The following is a 21,652-nucleotide window of genomic DNA, read 5'->3' as shown; positions in this document are numbered from 1 at the left end:
TGGAAACTCTGAATCTCAGAGCTGTACGTTCTCCAGCCGAGAACTTCTCTCTTTGTGTTTTCTATTCCCCGAATGCCTCAACGCTCTGCTGTCCTCCCTCTCTCTCTGATCTCTGACTCTGATTGTGTGTGTGTGCTGTGTACCTTTAGGCTTCGCCTGCGTGTTTGCGTGCCTCCGCGAATTGAAAACCACTGCTTCGGTGCAAACAGTGGCCGTCCTTCTCTCATCATTAATGATTGTCAAGAAACAGCCTGACCTTAGACCTGACCTCAGAGCCACGCTTTGAAGTGGCCTTGCAAAGTCATTATCATTTGTGCCTAATGTTTTTTTTTTTTTTTTTGAGGCGTTTTTAGCGTTCCACTTCGTGTTATTAGTCGTGCAGCTCTGTTGTGAATGTGTGTGTGTTTGAGTGTGGGTGGTGTGCTTGAGTACGAGTGCATCAACAACACATCCAGAGTCCAAGCCGCTAAAAATGCATGAACAGAGACACAAAAATGCAGGTACCGCTGCACTAGTTGAATTGAGCAACTTTCAGTTTACATAATCTTTTGTCACGAAACCAAAGAAAGCACCCCCCGTGTGGACAAAGGGTTACGGAGGACAAACTTCACCTGAAGGCAGGTGCACTCATGGAAATACGGACTCTGAGACAACAGTGCCCGTGCCCTTCATTGTTGAATATCAGAATGAACAGCTTGGCCGCTCCTGACAGAAGGTTTCGTAGGACCTGCAGTGACGTCGTTCACCCGGCAATATGTGATAATAAAAGAAGCAGCTCCCTTGGCTCCCCAGAACCATCGTTTTAAAAGATCCATTTACTCTGCAAACGTTAGCCGGTGTCTGTCTTTTTCCATATGATTGTAATTTCAAAAACATGACATTATACAGAAAGACAAGCTGTGATGGGCATTCCAACACATCCCTAATCCAAACGTAGTCGAATACCGACACTTGGTTGGTGGCCCTACGCTTAAGACTATTTCTAGCATCAGTTTTGGACGTTTCAGGGCCAGAGTGTCAGTTTCCGCTCAATGCAAAGTGTATTTTCGAAATAAACTTCAATTGTAGGTTCACTTGGCTTTCTAACAACAAAAGTACTTGGTCAGGATTTTAGAAAACATCTTGGTTGGGGTCTAATAAGTATGTTTGTTAGGTAAAATATGCAGCATACGTTCGTTACATAACTGGAGTTAGTTAGGGATGGAAGTTACGTAATAAAACTACGGCAAAATAAGCCAACATTGACTCTTGGGTTCACGAGGAACAGCGGCCCCAGCTCTGTGAAAGTGCATGTTTGTTATACCCATCAAACCTTCCCGTCCCACCTGCCCTAAGAGGACTTTCTCGCACTACTACTACTACTATTACTACTTTTACTACTAGGTCTTCAAATATTGACACTGATGGGTTTACTTTGGAGTAAGTTGAAAGCCCCATACAGATGCTAAAGGAACCCCAGGAAATTAAATGTGGGACTTTCACTGTCTCACGCATCCATATTTAGAGCCCTGATAGTAGTTAACTCTGAAACGTGAGTGTAAAGAATATTACATCAGGATAAATAATAATAATATAAAAAATAATAATAATAATATAAAAAGATTACAATGTTTAAGATGTCCACCCTGTCGCAGAATCAGCGGATCTCAGTACCGAGCGTAGTCCAGTTGTTTAGCAATTACATTGTTGAGGACACTGTGGTTTTACATATGCGAATGCATTTGTTGTGATGAAAGGGGGTCGGACACTTAGGAATGAGAAGGGCTGAGGGGTGAGATTGAATAAGTAAGGATTGAATGAGGATGAATGGTGGGCATGCGCCAGGAAATGTGGCAGCGAAGAAACTCCCACAGAGTGAGACTCCCAGGATTGGTGGAACATCTCAGCGTGGATTCTTGCTTCATCACCCTCCTGTGGTTCCTGTGATGAGAGCGAGGGAGGTGTATGGAATAGTTCTCTGGAGAACATAATGCCTTGCCTCTCACTCCCGTCTTTCACTGCCCACAGCAAGCTCTTCCCATATGGTTGGATCTATGTTTGCTTCAGTATGCACATGTTTGTTGCAATGACCATGTGAATAAAACTGCACTGGAGTGCATTATTATGACCATGAAGGTGCGCTCGACATTTTAAGACATTCATTTGCATTTGAAGAATATCTCCAGACATGTACTTCTCCTAAATTGCTGATGAGATGAGATAACATCTATTCAGGGAGTGCAGTTAGTGACTGTGTGGGCTCCATGGTAAAGTAGCAGAGGGTCAATTACAGGTCTGTCACAGGGGGCGAACATATTTTCCTGCATGAAAGTCCACTTTGCTACAGACCCATCCAAAACACCGACCTTCATACCCTCATGATGCGTTCACACCGCAACGCTTTTCGCAACGCTTTTTCGCAACGCTTTTTCGCTTTAGTTCTGCTTTATACTTTTTGTGGAAGTCCCACAAACGTCGGAACATCAAACGCCCCCGTGTCTGAGTTCATAATATTATCCGTAGTCTCACACAGCTCCGACTCCTCCAGGACGTGTGACTGAATGAAGCTGCTTCCAGCACTCCTTCAGGCGAACCAGCAGTAGTTTGATTCTGCAACGGCAGGACGTCGGTGACGACTGGCGGAGTTTCTCAACGCTGATCGTCTTTCGCAACTCAGCGTCGGGCGAATTTTTTCGCAACGCTTTTTCACCTCATTTGCGGCGCACGGCGGAAAATTCACTTTTTCGCAACCATCCGCATCTGTGCATTGACTTTGCAAGTAATCTACTCGCGCAAATAATTTGCAACTCTTTTGGTGAGAACGCACAATTACTGTCCACATTAGTACACACATATAGAAGCACACCACTTCCTGCATGGGCACTGAACATGTTCATTTAACGTCAATTTCGAGGTGCAGAATTGTCCGAGCCACAGATATGAAGCTAAACCAAAAAGCCACTTGTGGCTGGAAATAGCAAAACACATATTGTAAGTCGACCAGACTTTGATCTCCCTTTTATACTGGCAGATACAAAATGGGCACTTTAGTCGTCCTAGTAGACCTCGACAAGTATTTTCAGGGTCTCCAGCACAAAGAACAGATGTTGGGTCGTAGTGGCAGTCGCTTTATTTGTAGCCAGGATTCTACCCTGAAAGGACCATTTAATAAAGCGGATGTAATCTCATCTCCTATTCCCTCCCTGTTCCTTTTTCTGCATTATCCTGGGAAAAAGCACTTCCCTGGCCCCTGTCCTCTCTTGTACCCATCAACTATAATGGCAAGAAGCCTTGATTGCATCCACCACCTCATGGACCCCCTCTCATATTCTCCCATCTCCATCCTTATCGACCAGGCGCTTCACACAGACCTGCTCAAGGCTCTGCACTGTACTTGTTTCAATTGTAAAACCCTTTGTCTGTGTTGGAACACGGCTCGCAGTCTCTGCATGTCGGGGAAATGTAACACAGAGAACCTGTGCAGACCTACGAAAGGCTGAATCGATCCATCACAAGCTCGACAATAACACAATCTCGTTTCCCACAAAATTGAAACCCTTTCCAATATCATCAATTCATGAAAGCTATGTAAACATACAGTATGTACACACATCCATAGTCCAGTTTAAATACGATCAAACATTCCTTTTCAATTCCAACTGTTGTCAGGGTCCCGGTGACGGAAATATGTGTGTTTAATAGATGTCCCTGGAACACAATATAGACGTGCTCTCAGTGTATTACACAGCCAAAGTAGTTTCATTGTGTATTCGAGAGGGTTTCATAATGAAAGCACAAAAATGAATCTGCAGGCCCCGCTTTCAAGTCAAAAATGACACCATTGCCTGCTGACAGCTGCTCGGTAGCCTCTGAGAGGGACTCCAGGAAAACCTCTAACAGCCACCCCCCGTCACAGCACCCCAAATGCGCCTTTAGAACTCTGTTGGAATTCCATCAATAGCGGCAGCAGGGCCTAGGGACAGATGCTGTACGACACTTGTGAGCTCCTGCAGGGCGAGAGGTCTGTCAAATGCCCCCCACTGCTCGGGCCCAAGTCTGGGCAGTCACTGAAACAAATTCTCAGCGCACCACCTGTCACTGTGTAACACGGCACATAAACGACTCGCCAAATGCCCCGCCAGTGCCTCCTCTGACATCACGATCCCTAAACGGGAGTCTCCAATGTAAAGGTTGTTTAAAGTGAGGGGGAGTTGTAGAAAGGTGGTGGGAGACTGGCGGGTAAAACTTCATCCTTTGAAAAAGCACCTGGGGGACTATGGAGGCAATTGACCTTTTTTATACTCAAATCTATCTCATCCCAACATTACTGCTCTGCATTTGCACTAGTTCGCCATGTGGCTGAATGTCTTTTCGAACAAACACAAAACTATCGCGAGAGAGCACAAAACAACCCCCGGCTGAACGAAAATTTGCATTTCCTGCTTTGCAGCCAGTCTGCAGGAAATTCAAACGACAGCCGGATGAAAAGAAAGAATAAAAGACAGGAAGGCATGGAGATAAACATGAAGAGAGACGGAGTGTTATACAGCATCCTCAGTGTCCACTGGACCGTGTGCTGAAGATGAGTTGCCGCCAGAGCCCGAGACTCTGAGAGCAAGCGCACCCTCCAAGGGTCCGAGCAGCAGCATGGCCTCGACAGCAGGGAGCGCATTCTGGCAAGAGTGGACAAGCACTCGGACACACACTGCTAACAGAGGGGTGTTGGTCGAGAGGGAGGCTTAAGAGCTTCAAATTGCCCAAAATGTAAAAATAAGTGTAGTCTCTGCTGGATATTGAGAGACGGAACAAGAGGGGGCCGTGGGTCTGTTATTTCTGGTCTATTGGGGGGGATCTAAAGCTGTGGCTGAATGGAAGAAAAGCCTTCTGGGTAATGGCCCTAAAAGCCCCCGTCGGAAGGAGACAGAACAGTCCTGAAATTCATGCTAGGGACTGGAAACAGGTGCCAGACAAGAGTACTTTTTTTTCGAGGCGAGAATGCATGTGTGTGTGTGTGTGTTATCTGTAGTCAAACACCCACAGTCCTATGCAAAGGTTATGCATATCCTGTCCAAGATCTGGAAAAAGGAGAAATGCACTAGTAAAGTTTCCCCATCACCTCAGCAGTCTGCCAAAAAGCAGTTTCCAGACCAATTTGAAGGGAGAAATTGCCAATCCAATTTCTGAATCCTCACTGATATTAGCTCTATAAAGCCTAATTAAAAATGTTGTTCAGACTTCTGTCTCGCAGCTAAAGTGAACTACTGATAGCACTGAGGCCGGCAACGGCAGAGAGAGACGATAAGAATATTTTCACAATCAACCCGATATATAAAGGCTTTATTTCCAGCAAACAAAGTTGGTAATTGTTGGACGTATTAGGATAACCAAGATGGCTTTGATAAGTTTCATTTAGTTTGAATAAAGTGTGTGTTGCAATCGGCAAAGTAAAATTGTAGTTATGAGTAGAGCATATTAATATTGAAAATAACATAATTACAAAACTCTCTTTGGATTTGAATTTTTTTTTTTAGAGACCTAAGTTTGATATTTGTGTATATTGTTAAGAGGAATCTTAGTTACCTTTTCACCAGTTTAGGCAGCTGAGAACTGCTCAGGTTAATCGCACACTCTTTGACATGATTGTCAAAAGTAACACTGCATAGAAAAGTAAAAGTAGATAATTGTACACCACTCAGCACAGTTTGCATTCAAAAGTAATAATGTGGCCGGTTCATGCATACGATCTCCTCAACCCCTCATCCAGCAGCACACCCGTTCCCCACTCCCTCGTTATCTCCCCATCACATCTACCGGCTCTCGTCCCCCATCACTTTACAGATCATCTCATGCATTATGCAGCCTCACGTTTCCTGCCTGACTCTCTCTGACCACAGCCTGTTCTCCGTTTCTCTGGCCTCCCCTTCTTTGCTTACTTACTTTGCCCTCGCTGACAGATCACTTGTCGGCGAACTCCACTTTGAACTCTCACCAAGTAAGCGATCGATCGCTTTTAACTGCTCCTCCCTCAGAGTCCTGCTTGTGCTCACAAGGCTGCAGCATGGAGGGTCTGTGATTGATTGATCCATTGAGTGATTAAACGAGTGTCTTAATACTGCCTCCACAGAGCAGTACGTAATTAATAAAATGACACCCATGTTAGATTGATTATAATTCAAGTTAAAATATGCTATAATAAAAAATGGAATACAATGGAAGGCAGCAACCTGGAGGCGTTTTCTTCATCACCATGCCCTTCTATGTTCAGCCATTCTTCTGGTATTCACAATGGAGGCTAAATATTATGTCCACTGTTATTGTCATGTTGAACTGTCCCAGCAACACTCTGTCCCAGCTCTACGCATACATGTAATACATAAGCAGTCCTGATCTCAGCGAATATCCTCCAGGTGGTTGGAAACAAAAAGTGTTAGAACCGTAGCAGGAAGTATGCGTTGATTTGAAGTCACACTGAGACTTCATGCATTATGCATTTCCTTCTTCCTAAAACATTTGCAAAGCAAAGTAGATTACTATTTTTAATTTTTATATGCACAGTGTACGCCTCAAAAGCTCCCACAAACAGCGACGGGGAGCGAGCGATACCCAGCATGCTGTTCAGCGGTGTTTCAGTGAACAGGTCCCCTTCTCTGCACAGTGTGTACACATCACACTGCTCGTAAATGCCTCCCGTAGATCTCAACTGCTCACACTCTTGATTTCTAACATCCTCTTACTGGTTTCTGAACTACTGTTGGATTCATACAACACTGCAATTTCTCGGAACCTCTTACTACATTTTTACTTTTATTTTATTCATTTTATTTGGTGTATACCTGTATTAAGGCAGTTATTAACCCATCGGCCTCTACTGGAAAGCCCTGTGGGTCAACTGCTGTTGCTTTTAAATGTGATATACCAATAAACGTGACTTTACTCGGGTCATCGGATGAACGCAGAGTGAACGACATCTTGGAACATCCAACCAAAGCTGGTCCAGAAATGTTGAGAAGCTTTTCACTCTCATAGTTGTTCATATATTTCATTTACAATAACATATTATGCGAAAGGAATAGCTCAAGGGCATACTTCTTTTTTCACAACATAAAATAGGCCCTTATGTTGTGGCTGCCTGCACATACTGAGACGGTTGCTATGGAGCCAATGCTAGCGGCAAGCACATTTATTTTCTTTTTTTTATCACATGCTAGCGTTATGTAGATTGTATTACTTAGCTCTTTATTTACATAATTTACCGTGTAACTATTGAGGAAGGGTCCAGCGTAAGCAGGTTGACTTTGATGGCTGGAGGTGGGTTGCCTGGCATCGTTGCTGGGTTGCTCCACTTTCTCCACTTTCTCCACTTTCCTCGTCCCTGAGTTTATATTTTATAGTCAATAGTCCTGGAGAGAGGTTTCACTTCCGCCCATTATCTCTCTGGCGTTGAGACCTGCAACAGATAGCTGGTGACTTGTGGTACTGAGGCGGTGGTGGTGGTGCTGAAGCAGTGGTGGTGGCCTCTTTACGGAGTCATTCAGCAGGTGGGTCTTCTTCTGCTTCATCCACTCCTCCGTAGAACTTCCCCACCTTTTAAACCCCAGGCGTTTTTTTCTAAAATAAATTTGATTATTTGCACCCATACTAAAATGAGTGCATCTCCGCAACCACAAGGGCTATTTGAATAATGTTGGTGTTATAATAAAAGGAAACACTTGTGTGATCAGTTCAGATGTGTACATTGCAGTCTATATGTTACTGAATAAGAACAAAAAGATGGCGCACACAGCACAAATTTTAAAAAATGTTAGGTTAGCCTAGAAAAAAAGCCCTTTCAGGATGATTCTCCCTTTGGAATGATGTAGATGAACGGTGTTAACTCTAAATAATCATAGCAAAATATATGAACAGTCTCACTGCAAAGTTTGACTTTGATAAAGTGAAGCAGAACAGAATTAGAGAGGTTTTAGTAAAGACTTTTAGTAAAGACTGTTTAGGCATTTAGACTGTTTAGGCGTGCCATTTGCGTTTTCTTAGGCGTGCCATTTGCGTACAATACTATATATTTCACTTGTATATTGCAAATGTTGTTCAATACATGCAAATACATCTTTTTTATTATTATGATGGAGGGAAAAAACAAATTTAAAGATTTTTTTATAATTATTTTATAATTTTATATAATAATATAGTTTTTTTATTAGCTAACATTGTGTCTTTAACCTGTTCTCTGTTGGTGGAAGTGATGTCCCTTTAAGAGCAGATATCGTAACCTTAGGAACGGGTTGCCGTTGAGGGGTCAAAGGCTGTAAGTGTCACGGGGCGAAATGTTTGTGTGAGCACGAATAAACAGCCACAGAGGTGTGCAGCCAAAGAGAGAAGTTTTGTGTGCTTTTTTCCTACATTAAGGTAAATAGAGACACAATATTTTCAATTTCAGTGAAATAGCAATATCATCCATTTTAATAAAAAAAGGAGAAGTGTAAGAGGAACTGAGGAAAATTTAAATAACTAAAAATAAGACAAAAAAAAGAATAAATTAGTGGGTGCTCAGGAGGAGAAAACAAACACATTCTCATTCCTGTATGTCACTGTGTCGTCAAACACAAGTTCACAACTGAATGATCCGACTCTTAACACCAAGGCTTACTTAGGAACCACTTTCACTACCACCGCTACCACCACAGCTGGAGCATAGAGAATACAAGCGCTCACAAACCCAGAAGCAGTTGACAGGGAGAAAACTACCACATCGACTCTCCGCAGAGTGACAGAGTGATTGTGGCTGAAGGAAAAGAAAAACAGGAGAAGTAGAAAGACAAATGTGAGGTGGAAGAGAGACAGAGGAAAGTTAGATTGCAATTGGTGTTGGGAAGAGTGTTATTTAGCTGTCTCCCAAAACTGAAGAAACCCCTGCCAGGTTTCTAACTAGTACACACACACACACACACACACACACACACACACACAACACCTCAAAGCACCTGCCAAAGCATGAAGGAGGAAAAGAATGTGACTAATTACATCGCTTTCCAAGCCATTGAAAGAGTAAACAGCGGAGAAGAGACGTACGTATTCATGGCAGGATTGACTTGGCTGCTGGAAGTCATCCAGAGTGAAGAGAGCGAGGGAGCTTCTTGGTGATGATCAGACGGACAGACGGACACAGAGCAACGAGCGGGTTCAGGGAACACTGCTGGTTCCTCACGGATGACGCCGCCCTTTTAAGGCTTGGGCTTTTGATTTGGGTTTAATAGACTGCGGCACCCCACTAAGCATAGCTGTATTATTATTTATTTTTTGTCCAATTTAAATCATGAAAGCGGTGAAGTTGAAAGTGGGATGTTACCCCCCCCCGGCTGTTAGAGGACGTGGAGACGGACAGTGTTTCAAGTAGCTTGGGAATTTATTCCCGTTTAACTGATTATAATGCAGTGCAAATATCACACTGTACACTGTGTAATAGCAAAATCCATTTCAGTATGTCGTCTATACCCGTGGTTCTCAACGTTATTTCACTGATGTAGCCCTGTGAAATATTTCTTCAGCCAAGTTCCCTCTAACTAGCACAAAGCATTATGGGTTTAAAAAAATATGTAATACACAGTGCTGTGCCATCAGTGTCTGATTTTATATACAATATAAATAAATTCAATTCATGAACTTACACTTCATTTTTTTATATTTATTAAATAACTATTTTAAAGGATTTTTTAATGGATGCTAACGGTCCTTCAGTGCAGCTACAACAAGCTAACTGTTGCTCTGGCTAAGGCAAGTATAGCTCATTACTACTAGATATAATAAAGGAAACGTAAATCTAAAAAAGGTTTTGACTGTGCATTTGAAAAAATGCGTTTAGTATTTAAAGAAAGTTTTCTATTTGCATATAATAATTTATTTTCCAATATGCTACTACATTAATCTATAATTTGCTCATTTGCTTTATTCCCGGTCATCACAGAGTTGAAGATGACATTTGGAAATAATCATTGGTCCAACAATTTGTCAAGATTGTGTTGAGGTTGTTGATTGGTTCAAGAGGACTTCCTCCTTTCGAGCATCATTTTACGTGTATTGGCCACGCCCACACATGTAAAGCGTTGCAGTCTATTGTGCGGAGAGCTCACTTAACCAAAAGTCAATAAACTCAGCCAGCTAATGAGCTGTTGTCTTCTCTATTTGCCTCCGACATGATAAGACGCGCTGTGAGCTTTAGTATCTCTGTGCAGATGAGCACTGATGTAGCTTGTATTCTGCTGTATATATTGGAACATGAACAAGAGTTGTTAGTGTCATAAACTGTGAAAACACAACATAATTTATCACCAAGTGTTTTGTTTAAAAAAGCCCTAAGGGGGCATTTAGTTGCAATTTGGAAAAACTATTCTCAAGATGTCCATACAAACAGTTGATTTCAAGAGGTTATGGCTACCGTGATTGTTGACTTGAAGGAAATATGTGTTAAAAATCAATATTTACAATCCTGTAAGAAATTGTAAGCTTAGTGAATATGCTCTGTAAAAGATTCACAATGTTCTTTCATGTATCAATAAAAAGTCCCTCGTTTTATGTTCAAAGGCTAAAAATGCCGCTCCATATTCTCAACATTTCTACTTTCAGCCCTCCAAAAATAACGTGTGAAAGCATGTGAGAAGAGCTTGTAAAACACACTTTATTTTGAAATTGAAGTAATACCTCAACGTGTCTTTTCCTCAGGCTTACAAGATGTCTTGCCAGAGTTCCTGCGGGGGCGTTTTGTGGAGGCGGCCCTCAGCTATGTGGCGTGCAACTCGGAGGGCGAGCTGCTCTGCCGCAACAACGATTGCTGGTGCCGGTGCTCGACCCGCTTCCCAGAGTGCAACTGTCCCTTTGCTGACATCAAGGTCATGGAGAGGAACCTGGAGAAGAGCAGAGACACCTGGGACAGCTTCAACCAAGAGTTCATGGAATCAGGTAAGGGGCTGTAATGATACATGGAACTGCTTCTGAGGATGGTTTGAATCAGCTTCAGTTTGAGTGAGTAAAACAGTGGAAAAAACCTTCAACTGGAGTAACGTTTGACCTTGTCGACTCCTAGAAACGGCGTCGGTGTATGGAGCATGTATTTTGTCATGGAGAAATGGTGCATCTCAAAGGGGTAGTTGCAGACATGATACAATATAAATAGTAGTAGTTCTACTAGTAGTAGTTCTACACTTGTTCCCATCTCCTATTCTGTTACTCTTTGCCTCTTTGGTAAGCCTTGCTAAACTAAGCTAAGCTAACCGTGTGAACTGCTTTGCTTTTCAATGTGTTCAAGATAAAACAGGATGGCATGAAAATGATTCCGATTGCATAAATTCTAACTGGGAAATATCTAACAGTGGAGATATGGGATTGTAACTTTTGAAGACAGGGTTGGTCAATGATACGGTTAGCGGGTCACGGTCGCTTGGCTACAACAGGCACAACTTGGGTTTGTGACCTTGAAAGCTGGCACAGGAGTAGACACAAAGTGCCTGATAGACAGGCCTTGAGTTTTACAGGCAGTAAAAGACCTGGCAAGGGTCCGAGGCCAAAGGATGTGAAACCCAGATATCAGCAGTAATGCAAACAAGAGCAAAGAAGCCGGAAGAACCCTCAGCGCTTTATCAGATCTATTGAGCTGACCTCTTACAGTTTAATGCAGTCCAACAGCTTTAACCAGAATATTTGTGGGTTACATAAATTACATTTTCTCCAAAGTTTTAACCTTTCAAAAGAAGCTTTTCCAATAAACCACTTTCTTGAAATATCTTATCTGAGAGCTGCTTGACCAAAATTGTCTTAATTCCTTTGAATCAACACATATTTAAAGTGTTCTTTGAGGCTTCATATTACGCAGGCGCCATTTGATTAAAGGCCATCATCATCACATGACGGTGTTGTTTGGTTCGGCGTGGCGACAGGCTCAGGATGTACCGACTGTGTGACAGTAAATAAGAGAGAGGAGCTCTGGACAGCTGAACAGAGACTGTGTTGTGTGAGACTGTTCAGTCCCAGCTCTAGATGTGGCGGGTGGGATGTGGATGATTTACAGCTCCAAGCTGGATGCAATTAATTTTTTAACAACAAGTTGTTCCCGCAGCGTGTACCTGTGAAGTGTTGTTCCGTCTACGTTCATGATCACTTGGGATTTTTACCGACGATTCAGGCGCAGTCATCGATAGTGTGATTATAACCTATATGGAATACAGCTCCAATGCTGTGGATTTTTCTTCAGTCAGACACATCATAAATATGCCATATTGTACATGTCTTTCGGGAGTCTCTGAGGGGGACTTTGGGTCTCTGCAGGGCTGCTGCTCTATGGGAGTAAAGCCAGAGCAGCCCCTTTATCTAGCTTTTATCTCAAGTGACCGATCAGGCATTGTCTTATCATTGTATACTCTTTATTTTGACTGGGATGCTTTGTCAAGTAAGCTCTAAATGAGAAAGCAAATGAGGTGAATCCAACATATCTCTGATAACAACATGTGGTTGACAAGGACCGAGCGGCTAATCAGGAGAAACGGGAAGATCCCCAGTGGGATTTGGCTGGTTGTTGCACCGCCAAGTGACATAGTCGGCCATCACAATAGTTTTAAAAATAGACTGTGTAGGATGCTGCATTAGGTTCTTAAAAATCTCTGCCAAACACTGCATTAATGACTTTTATTCAACATCCACTTCATCCGACTTACATTTAGCATTTAGGCCAGCTTGACTACGACGCAACATCTGACCCCCGGCACTCTCTGACTCTGGCTCGCAGTAGCCCAGGTACAAGATACAAGTGAGAAAGAAACAGAAATATTAGTAGACTCAAAATATATGATGGAGGATAGAAGAGAAAAAGAGGGAGCTGAAAAGGTCTTAATAATGATAAAAATTAACCAAATGTATCCCTTTTACAATGTTCTCATATATGGGAAGTAAACACTTGCTGAATTTGAAATTATAATGTTCTGAATTTGAAATTATAATGTTCCCGTAAAATACACTGTGAATAACAAAGTTGTCTAGAATTTATTGCAGAGCTATAATTATATATCTCCAGTATAAAAGGTGGTAAACTAAAGTGGGCAGGCTTGAGGCATGACACATTTCAGTTTCAGGGTCCAATTTTTAAAGACCATGTCGCATTTGCTAAACAATTACCAAAAGTTACAACTGAAGAGGTGCATTCAAGAAATTTCAGATCTCTGATAGGTCTGTCTGCAACAACCACTGCTGTGATGAATCGTAATGTGTTGAAAAACAAGCGGCGATGTGCGCAGGCAAACGGCTCAAAGTCGTGGTGTGATAAATGTATTTTGCCGTGATGCACTCAGCTGTGTGTGTGTGTGCGTGCGCGCGTTCATTTGACTGCTTATGAACTCATCGTTAAATATGGTCATGTTTCTTTTTTTCTTCATAAAAATCTTGATAGGGATATCAGAATAATACCAATTTTAATTTGATTTCAACGTGAATTTATGCAGAGAGAGTGTGGAGGCCTCTCCCACTAACTTCACAGTAGCTGTCTCATCAATGTGTGATAATTAAGGAGAAGCTGAATTTGGATTCACTATTGTCTCAGCGTGTTCCTGCTGCAAGCGCACAACACACCCATGACTCAAATTATCGCTCTCTGGGATCTGGCTCGCTATCTGCTTCCAGCTGATTTTTTTAAGCTGCTGCATTATCCGACATAACGCTGTGTGACAAAGTTCAGCGCTTAGTCGAGTGGAAGCTACACGCTAGCGTGCTGAGCCTCAGTGACGGAGGCCCCGTCAGGTGTGCAGTCAGTGTTTCCACCTTGCCAGGCTTCTCCATCAAAACCGTTCATCACGAAGAGATGAGAAGAGAACAATTCAGGTGTCACTTCCTGAAGTGGCTGAAGCGTCGTTTTCTTTTTTTGCGTGTGTTGCTGCTACACGTCAACACATCACCAGCTCGCTTCTTAATGACTTGGAAGGTGAAGGCAGCATTTAATTGGAGACAGGTTTCTGGCAGCTTCTCTTAAGTGGTGTGTGTGTGTGTGTGTGGGGGGGGGGGGGTCTTCCGCATGCACTGCCATTTATTCGAAAATTGCTTAGCGAGTGATATTACGGGTAAACAGCATTTCTGTGCATTCACTTAGCCTCATTCTGACAGCACCTGACTTTGCAAATTCCTTTTTTTCTTGCAGCATTTTAAATCTTTACAAAGATGCACCGGCAGGGTATTGAAAAGTCTCTCTCTCTCTCTCTCTCTCTCTCTCTCTCTCTCTCTCTCTCTCTCTCTCTCTCTCTCTCTCTCTCTCTCTCTCTCTCTCTCTCTCTCTCTCTCTCTCTCTCTCTCTCTCTCTCTCTCTCTCTCTCTCTCTCTCTCTCTCTCTCTCTCTCTCTCTCTCTCTCTCTTGTTTTGGCTTCTGGGGTCGCCGGGGAAGTTGGGCTGAATCTTGTCTGCTGGTACGGGCTGATAAATTTATTGTGGCGAAGGGGGGGTGAGAGTGAGTAGAGTGTGTGAGGCGCGATAGAGATTGTCCATGCGTGTGTCAGAGAGACAGAAGGAGGACGAGGAAGAGTCTAAATCATTTTGTGTGTCTATGCGTGTGAGAAGAAAGAGGAGGATAATACCCTCAAACCCAAAGCTACACACACACACATATATATATATAGATATATATCTATATCTATATCTATATATATATCTATATAGATATAGATATATATACACAAATCACGAGAGCTCTTTCTCTCCCTGCGAGGGGTGTTCTTTACTTGTCTTTTTGGATGGATCTCATGTGGGAGGCAAGATGTCCTGGGAAGGTGTGAATAAGTTGTGTCTGGAACATCACACCTTTTGGTTTTGTGAGATCGGGAAATAAAGTCAGCTTCAAGGCTAAGCACTGGATTCCCTAATACCTGGTTCTGCACAGCACCTGTTTAGAACTGCAATGCTGCATTGCTAATACGGAGAGCTGTACGGTTCTGACATCGATGATAAAACATTCATTTATCATGAATGTGGTTTCTTTAAACATCATACATTTTTGTCCTACATTTTTTTGTTCAGTGCCCACAAGCCACTTCCACGCCAACATGAAATTGTTTTCCAAAGAACAAATACCATGAAAGCACCAACTCATTGATCCTTTATCTGACTGAGGTTTGTTCGAATCTATGGACGCCAACCATGGCTCTGTGTGTCTGGCGCTGTCCGTGGTGCTGAAATAGCAGAAGGATTTGTTTGTAGTGTTTCTCTTAGTTACATCTCGGAACTATAATATTCTAGCCTGTGTGTGTGTGTGTGTGTGTGTCGTTCACAAGGTGAGTGTGTTATCAAATGTTCCTCAAACAGAAGTAAATAGTGCTGTTGTTGGGGACTATTTTCAGCGGCGAATTATAACACATTTGGGTGCACCAGGGAAGCATTTCTGCCGACAGGCCCGTGTACGTGGGGAGCAATTGTAACCACAAGGTACTTTCAAGTAAGTAATACGCGAGTCTGATTAAGTTGAAATACACATAAAAGCGATCGGCAGCACTGCACTGACCTGGGCTCAATCCTCATCCCAAAGTGCGACCTCAGAAGTTGATTAACCGAACTGAGACGCAACTCTGCGCTGACTCGCAGGTGGAAGTGCCAAATTTAAGAGGCTATAGCATAATGGTATTCTGAGAGGGGGTAGTTAGAATGACCATATTAATAACACGTTTTCCCCCAACAACCAAGACATTAAGCTGGATCTTTGTGTATTATTCAATGGTTGTTGATGATAAAACCCATTTAAAATGTTTTGTATATATACTGTCAGGCCTGGTCTAAAAGGAGGACCCAGATGCAGGAGATAGTCGTACTGGCACACTTTATTGTGTCCTTTGTTCCAAACAACTTTCTTAATAATCCATCAAACATAAAGCGCTCCCGAAGGAGGGGGAAAAAAACAGAACAAAACTACTCACGAACAAAACTCTTGGGCAAAATTCTATCTATGGCTGTGGTCACGGGCTTTAGTGCATCGACAAAGACAAACACTTTGGCACAGGACAGAGGGAAGACGCAGACTATAAGCACATGAGGGTAATGGGGAACAGGTGGAACCACTCAGGGATCAGGGGAGACAATCAGACCAGTGACACATGAGGAAGGGCAAGTGACCTGAAACGAGAGGAGAGTCAGGCTTCAAAATAAAACAGGAAGTTACGAGACAAAAACCCAAGACAAGACAGCCCTCACCGCGGTGTGACATATACATAATGACAAAAAGATGTATTTAAAAGCCAAAGTACTTGTCGGCTAAAATGAAATATTTCTATCCCTTTCTCTGCATGTTAGCAAATATTAGCATGCTAACAAGCACATTTTATTGCTAATGTAGCAAACATAACCTGGTAAGCATTCGTTTGTTTGCATTGTCTCTAAAGCATTACTGGAATAGAGCCGTTAGTGTAGCTGTGGACGCTTTGTTTAGCAGCACAGCTTCAGAGCAGCTGCATGTTGTCCAGTCCTCTTCATTAGCAGACGAATATTGAAACACTTGTTGTGTTCACTATGTATCGACATGGTATTGTTAAGAAGACGTCCATGCCGCTGCTGTACCTGCTGTACAGGTCACATCGTGTTAATTGGATGTGCATTGCTGGCTGAACCAATTTCCAACATCAATGTCCGGAAGAAGAATAAGCAGGTTTGGAATGTGACCATTAGACCTGCCAGTCAGACCAAGCGGCAAAGTACAACATTCAATTAGGCAAACTGCACTAGTTCTTTTTTAGACTCACTTCCACAGAACCCGATCAGGATGCATGCAAGTATAGAGGGACACTTTATAATTGTATAAGGACAGATTCGTCCCATGATTTTCCTCACCAGGGCTCCAGTATACAACAGTATACAAACCAAGATGTTTGGTCAAAGACAGTCAAAATACACCTTAATACTCATCACAACTGGACGTCTGTTCGTCGATGGAAGAGGATGGAGTGGATGAAGAATATTTCAAATTGGGCTTGGAGCTGTCTTTTAGCCACAATACAACAGCATACACTGGTAAGTATGCACAAAAGATCAGTATTTACCAAAGAAGCACCTCGTGTCCATACACATTTTGAGTATTGTCTCTCAGAGGCAAAGGTCAAGAAACACTGGCGACTGCTGTTCAGTCAAAGTTAGTTTCTTTTAATCATGACCATGATCTTCAACGGTCTTCAACGGTGCCCTACTGCACGGGCTTACCGGGGTTGAATAACATTTTTGGCATTGTACTTTTCTCCAAGCCTTGGATACGATAACGTTGTTTCTGCATTCGTTCAGAGCAAGGTACGTAAGACATTTGGCTGCTCTTATTTATTTTTCTGTATTTACGTTATCACAGTTGTTAAATTACGTTTTTACGTTATTATTTTAACACAAACCATGATATTTTTTTAAACCTGAACAAGCAATTCTGTGGCCTAAACATAGCCAATTTATTCCCATTGTTATTCACCTGGAATTGTGCCTTTCTACTGGCGTGATTCAAGGCTGATATGAAACATACTACTTATACTTCTGAACCTATTCTTGAAATTAAAACATTGACATATCAACGTATTTTTTCTTTTGCCTGGTTAAAGCAAGCATTTGCATTATTTGCATGATCAATACATCTCAATCGAAATAACTTTAGTAAAGTAATTGCTTTAGAGTTTTGCTTCAACCTGATTAAATAAAAGCTATATTGTATATCCTTTTTATAGTTTTGTCTGTTGGTATCTAGTCATGCAGACAGTTTTAGTATTATGTGCCAAGGTTTTGATGTAACTTTGAGATTTCTGCTTCTGACCCAGTACAATGAAGGTCAATGGAATTTCACTGATGACATTCACAGCATTAAGAATATTATTGTGAACTAATAGTTTCTATTAAATTGCATTCTCCTGCATTGTATTGTGCTCAAGGGAAATCTCTGAGATGGATTCCTCCAAACCAGCATAGCTGAATATTACTAGACCTTTTTCTTCTTTTGGGTGAACCGACTAACCGACTCATCGTGTATAGTTTAGCGATGCCGTACAAATGGTCTAATTGTCTCTCTTCCTCCATTGTGTTAATTAAAAAGTATCCCTGCAAGCTAACAGGAATCTGTTTGATACTTGGTACCACATACAAATAGTCCTGGCATGGATTCCCCTCAAGGCTATCAGGAGCCCGCTGCTTTGAATCTCTGCCCATTTCCATCTTCATTGCCGCCACGAAGCACGCTGTCTCAGGGCGAACATGTAGCACACGCACTTCCCGGACTTGTCAAAACAACAAAAGGAGGAAGGATTATTTTCGTCCCAGGGAGGGCTTTCGCATCGGCTCAAGATTTGGCAACACTTCCTCTACCTTCTCATTTACTTTTCTTCCTTTATTTCACAGAAGGATTGTGTTTGGCACGGACAGTCGTCCTTGCTTCTGCTTCATGTATCTTCTTGTATGTATTTTCTGTCTTTCCGTCTTTCTGTTCATCCTTCTTTCATTCTTTCTTTCTTTTCTTTTTTTTTGCAGGAATCCCTGAACCAAATTGTTCTTCCTGCATGCTTTTGTTGTCGCAGTTGTTAACATTGTAGTATCTTTTGAGTGAAAGCAAATATAAGTATGTACTTATACTCTGGAATAAGGGGTTTATTACAGTCCAGCATGTTCATCTTGCCAGACACGGAAGCGTTAAAACCTTTACATCATTGCATTGTGTAGAATCCCACTGCCCTAGAAATGAACGATTTCACAGTGCAGATATATCAATCACAGAAAGATTTATTTACCTGGATATACCACTTAGATTATATCGCACCATCACTCACATCACCTACTTTCAAAATCGTTTTTTTTTTTTTTTGTGAGACAGACAAGGAAGGATTATTGTAAATATGATTTCTCCATTGATGAGTCACACTGTAAATCCAAAATAAATTCTGCAATTAATTCTAATCTGTTATGTACGATGCAGGAAAAAAAATATTACGAATTGTTTGATCTGCTGCTCTTAGAGAAAACTTTCACCCGCAACACTTTCCAGCTCATTCTGGGGGATCCCGAGACGTTCCAAGGCCAGCCGGGAGATATAATCCCTCCAGCGTGTCCTCGGTCTTCCCCGGGGTCTCCTACCAGTTGGACGTGCCTGGAAAACCTCTAATGGGAGGCGTCCAGGAGGCATCCTGACTAGATGCCGGAACCACCCTGCGGAGGAAGCTCATTTCGGCCGCTTGTATCCGAGATCTCGTTCTTTCGGTCACGACCCAGAGTTTGTGACCATAGGTGAGGGTTGGAACGTAGACCGACCAGTAAATGGAGAGCTTCGCCTTCCGGCTCAGCTCCCTCTTCACCAGGACGGACCGGTACAGCGCCTGTGTTATTGCTGCAGCCGCACCGATCCGTCTGTCGATCTCCCGCTCCACCTTACCCTCACTCGTGAATAGAATAAACATATGTATACATATATTTTTTACAGTAGTCTAAAATAAGGCATGTCATGGAAGAAAAATAGCCCAAAAACTGAAAATTGACCAGTGCATCAAAAAATTATGTTTTTACTGGGAGTGTCAGCAGAATGAAATAGTATCATCAGCGGAAAGATATATTTTACAATAATACAAAAAAAGAGGACAGCGCCCAAAATAGAAATACACTACAATAGACTGTTTAGGACCTGCAGGAATTCAGACGGATGTGCCTTCAGCTGATTAACCGGCCAGATAACTTGCTGACAGTTTTTAAGTGCATCTCTATATACATTTGTACAAAGAGGAACCACCAGAGCTGCTCTTTCCCAAATGTTGGGACCTATGCAGAAAGTATATAATATGTAATATGCTCTGTGTGATTTCTGGAGACAGAAATAAGACGAAAAGATCTTCACGCATTGAACTCTTGACAACTTTGTCCCCGAGGGCCTCAGGTTCATTTCAGCAGTGAAATGCTGAACAGCAAACGGACACTTGGGGTAGGCTGCTCGTCCATAATTGCTATTTGCAGGAAGAGTCCCTGTGCAATCATTCTCAAACAAATAGCCAGTGGCGGCAACATGTGTGTTGAAAGCTGAACAGATACCATGATGACCTCGGGCTAATCAACCTTAAAGCCAGGTATTATTTATTTTGAATCATTGTACAAATACAATATATTAAACTGTAAGTTGCACTTTAAAACATATTTATGACATTGGTCAAACAATTCAATGGTAACTCATATAAAGATAAGATAATTGTTGACACGATTTAAACCTTAGCTTAGCCTCCACATGCAAACTCCACACAGAGGGGTCCGAACCCAGGCCCTCCTTGCTGTTAGGTGACAGTGCAAGCCACTACACCGCCGTACAGCCCAAGCGTAATGTTGACATGTGATACTCTCATCCGATGTATACGTCCTTCTATGAGATCAGGTTTCTCGTGCCTTGTGCATTTTATTGAAGTAGCTTTAAATTAGTGCTGACTGTTGACAATGTCTCCTTCGAACCAGATGCGAGCCAGTTTTATATTAATGAAATCAAACCACAATTATTGCAATTTTTGGTAATATTGTCTTTTAAATATTAATTGGAAGCTTTATTTGTATTGAAATTGACACTCTTCTTGGATATTGCCAGGCCTTAGTAATAAGTTTCAGACATGACAATTTAGCATTTGGTCCTGAAACAGCTAAAGGCTCAACCTGCCCAGGGTCTCCTTTGCCCAGGCTATATTCTACCTCAAGGTAGAAAACTCTGACCAAACCTTAACCAAAGATTGTTTAACTTCATCACAAACAAGTCAACCTCAATCACTATAATTGCCATGTACAGATATTGGATGTGAAAAATATTGCCACTGGTTTTGCAGAACTGTCCAATATTGACATCGCTTGGTGATAAGCTTGTGCCTATGACAAGTGTTTTGGTTTGCATTGACTCTCCGCCGTGTGTCGGACAAAGTGCCTGCTAATCGATGATCCAGTGAGGATGTGGAGTGTGAAGGGAGCAAAATGTCGTGGCTTCTTAGGCGCAATCTTCCCCATCTCACAAGCAGGTTGGGAGATTGTTTTTAGTCTGAACAACAGCCAGTAGTGAGAGTGATGAGCAGCAGGAGAATCCAGACAGTGGGGGGCACAGTTGTAAACATCCATTGACGTTCATTATCTTGGGGCAAGTTGAATTTCCTTGTGGTTGCTTCTCACGATTGATTTATTTGTACCTATTTGTTGCATGTACTGCAGTTTGCATTTCTCTCCAAACATAAAGTTATACTAAAAACTGTCAGGTTTGACAATATAATTAACTACAACATACAGTGGCCGAGCTGACCGCCGATTGAAGAGTTCGCTCCAGTGCAAACACACACACACACACACACACACACACACACACACACACACACACACACACACACACACGTTTCAAACATTAATTCACCTCTAATGGATTTCATGAAGCCTTCGGTGAAGGTCGCCCTCACCCAATCATGTTGTTATTCAGCCGCTGAGTGGTAAAAGATTAGGTTTCTTCTATTGCCAGGTTTTAGCGGCTGGAGAATCACATCAGAGATCACAGCGGAATACTGGCAATTACTGACTGATAGGGAAAAACCTAGATGAGTTATATATATATATACATTCATTCTTTTCTTAAGATGAAATGTAACAGCATAGTCAAACAGAGTGGGAGTTTGCACAATAAGAAGTCAATGTCTCTTAGAAGCCTGCTTCATTT

The 21,652-nt window shown here is 42.2% G+C and overlaps 1 protein-coding gene across 1 annotated transcript in view; it reads left to right on the top strand.

Moving 5' to 3' along the window:
* Positions 1-21,652, top strand: part of brinp2 (bone morphogenetic protein/retinoic acid inducible neural-specific 2) — a gene marked incomplete at both ends in the record, with an annotated part of 144,356 nt that overhangs the window by 79,368 nt on the left and 43,336 nt on the right. The window contains one exon of the mRNA XM_079216273.1: positions 10,693-10,929. Within this exon, the coding sequence (XP_079072399.1) occupies positions 10,693-10,929 (237 nt within the window). The remainder of the gene's footprint in view (positions 1-10,692; positions 10,930-21,652) is intronic.

Source organism: Taurulus bubalis (genome assembly GCF_910589615.1).
Source record: "Taurulus bubalis genome assembly, chromosome: 1".
In the NCBI taxonomy this organism is placed as follows: Eukaryota; Metazoa; Chordata; class Actinopteri; order Perciformes; family Cottidae; genus Taurulus; species Taurulus bubalis.
Note: the sequence above shows the minus strand (reverse complement) of the source record. Positions and strands in the feature narration are given on the sequence as shown.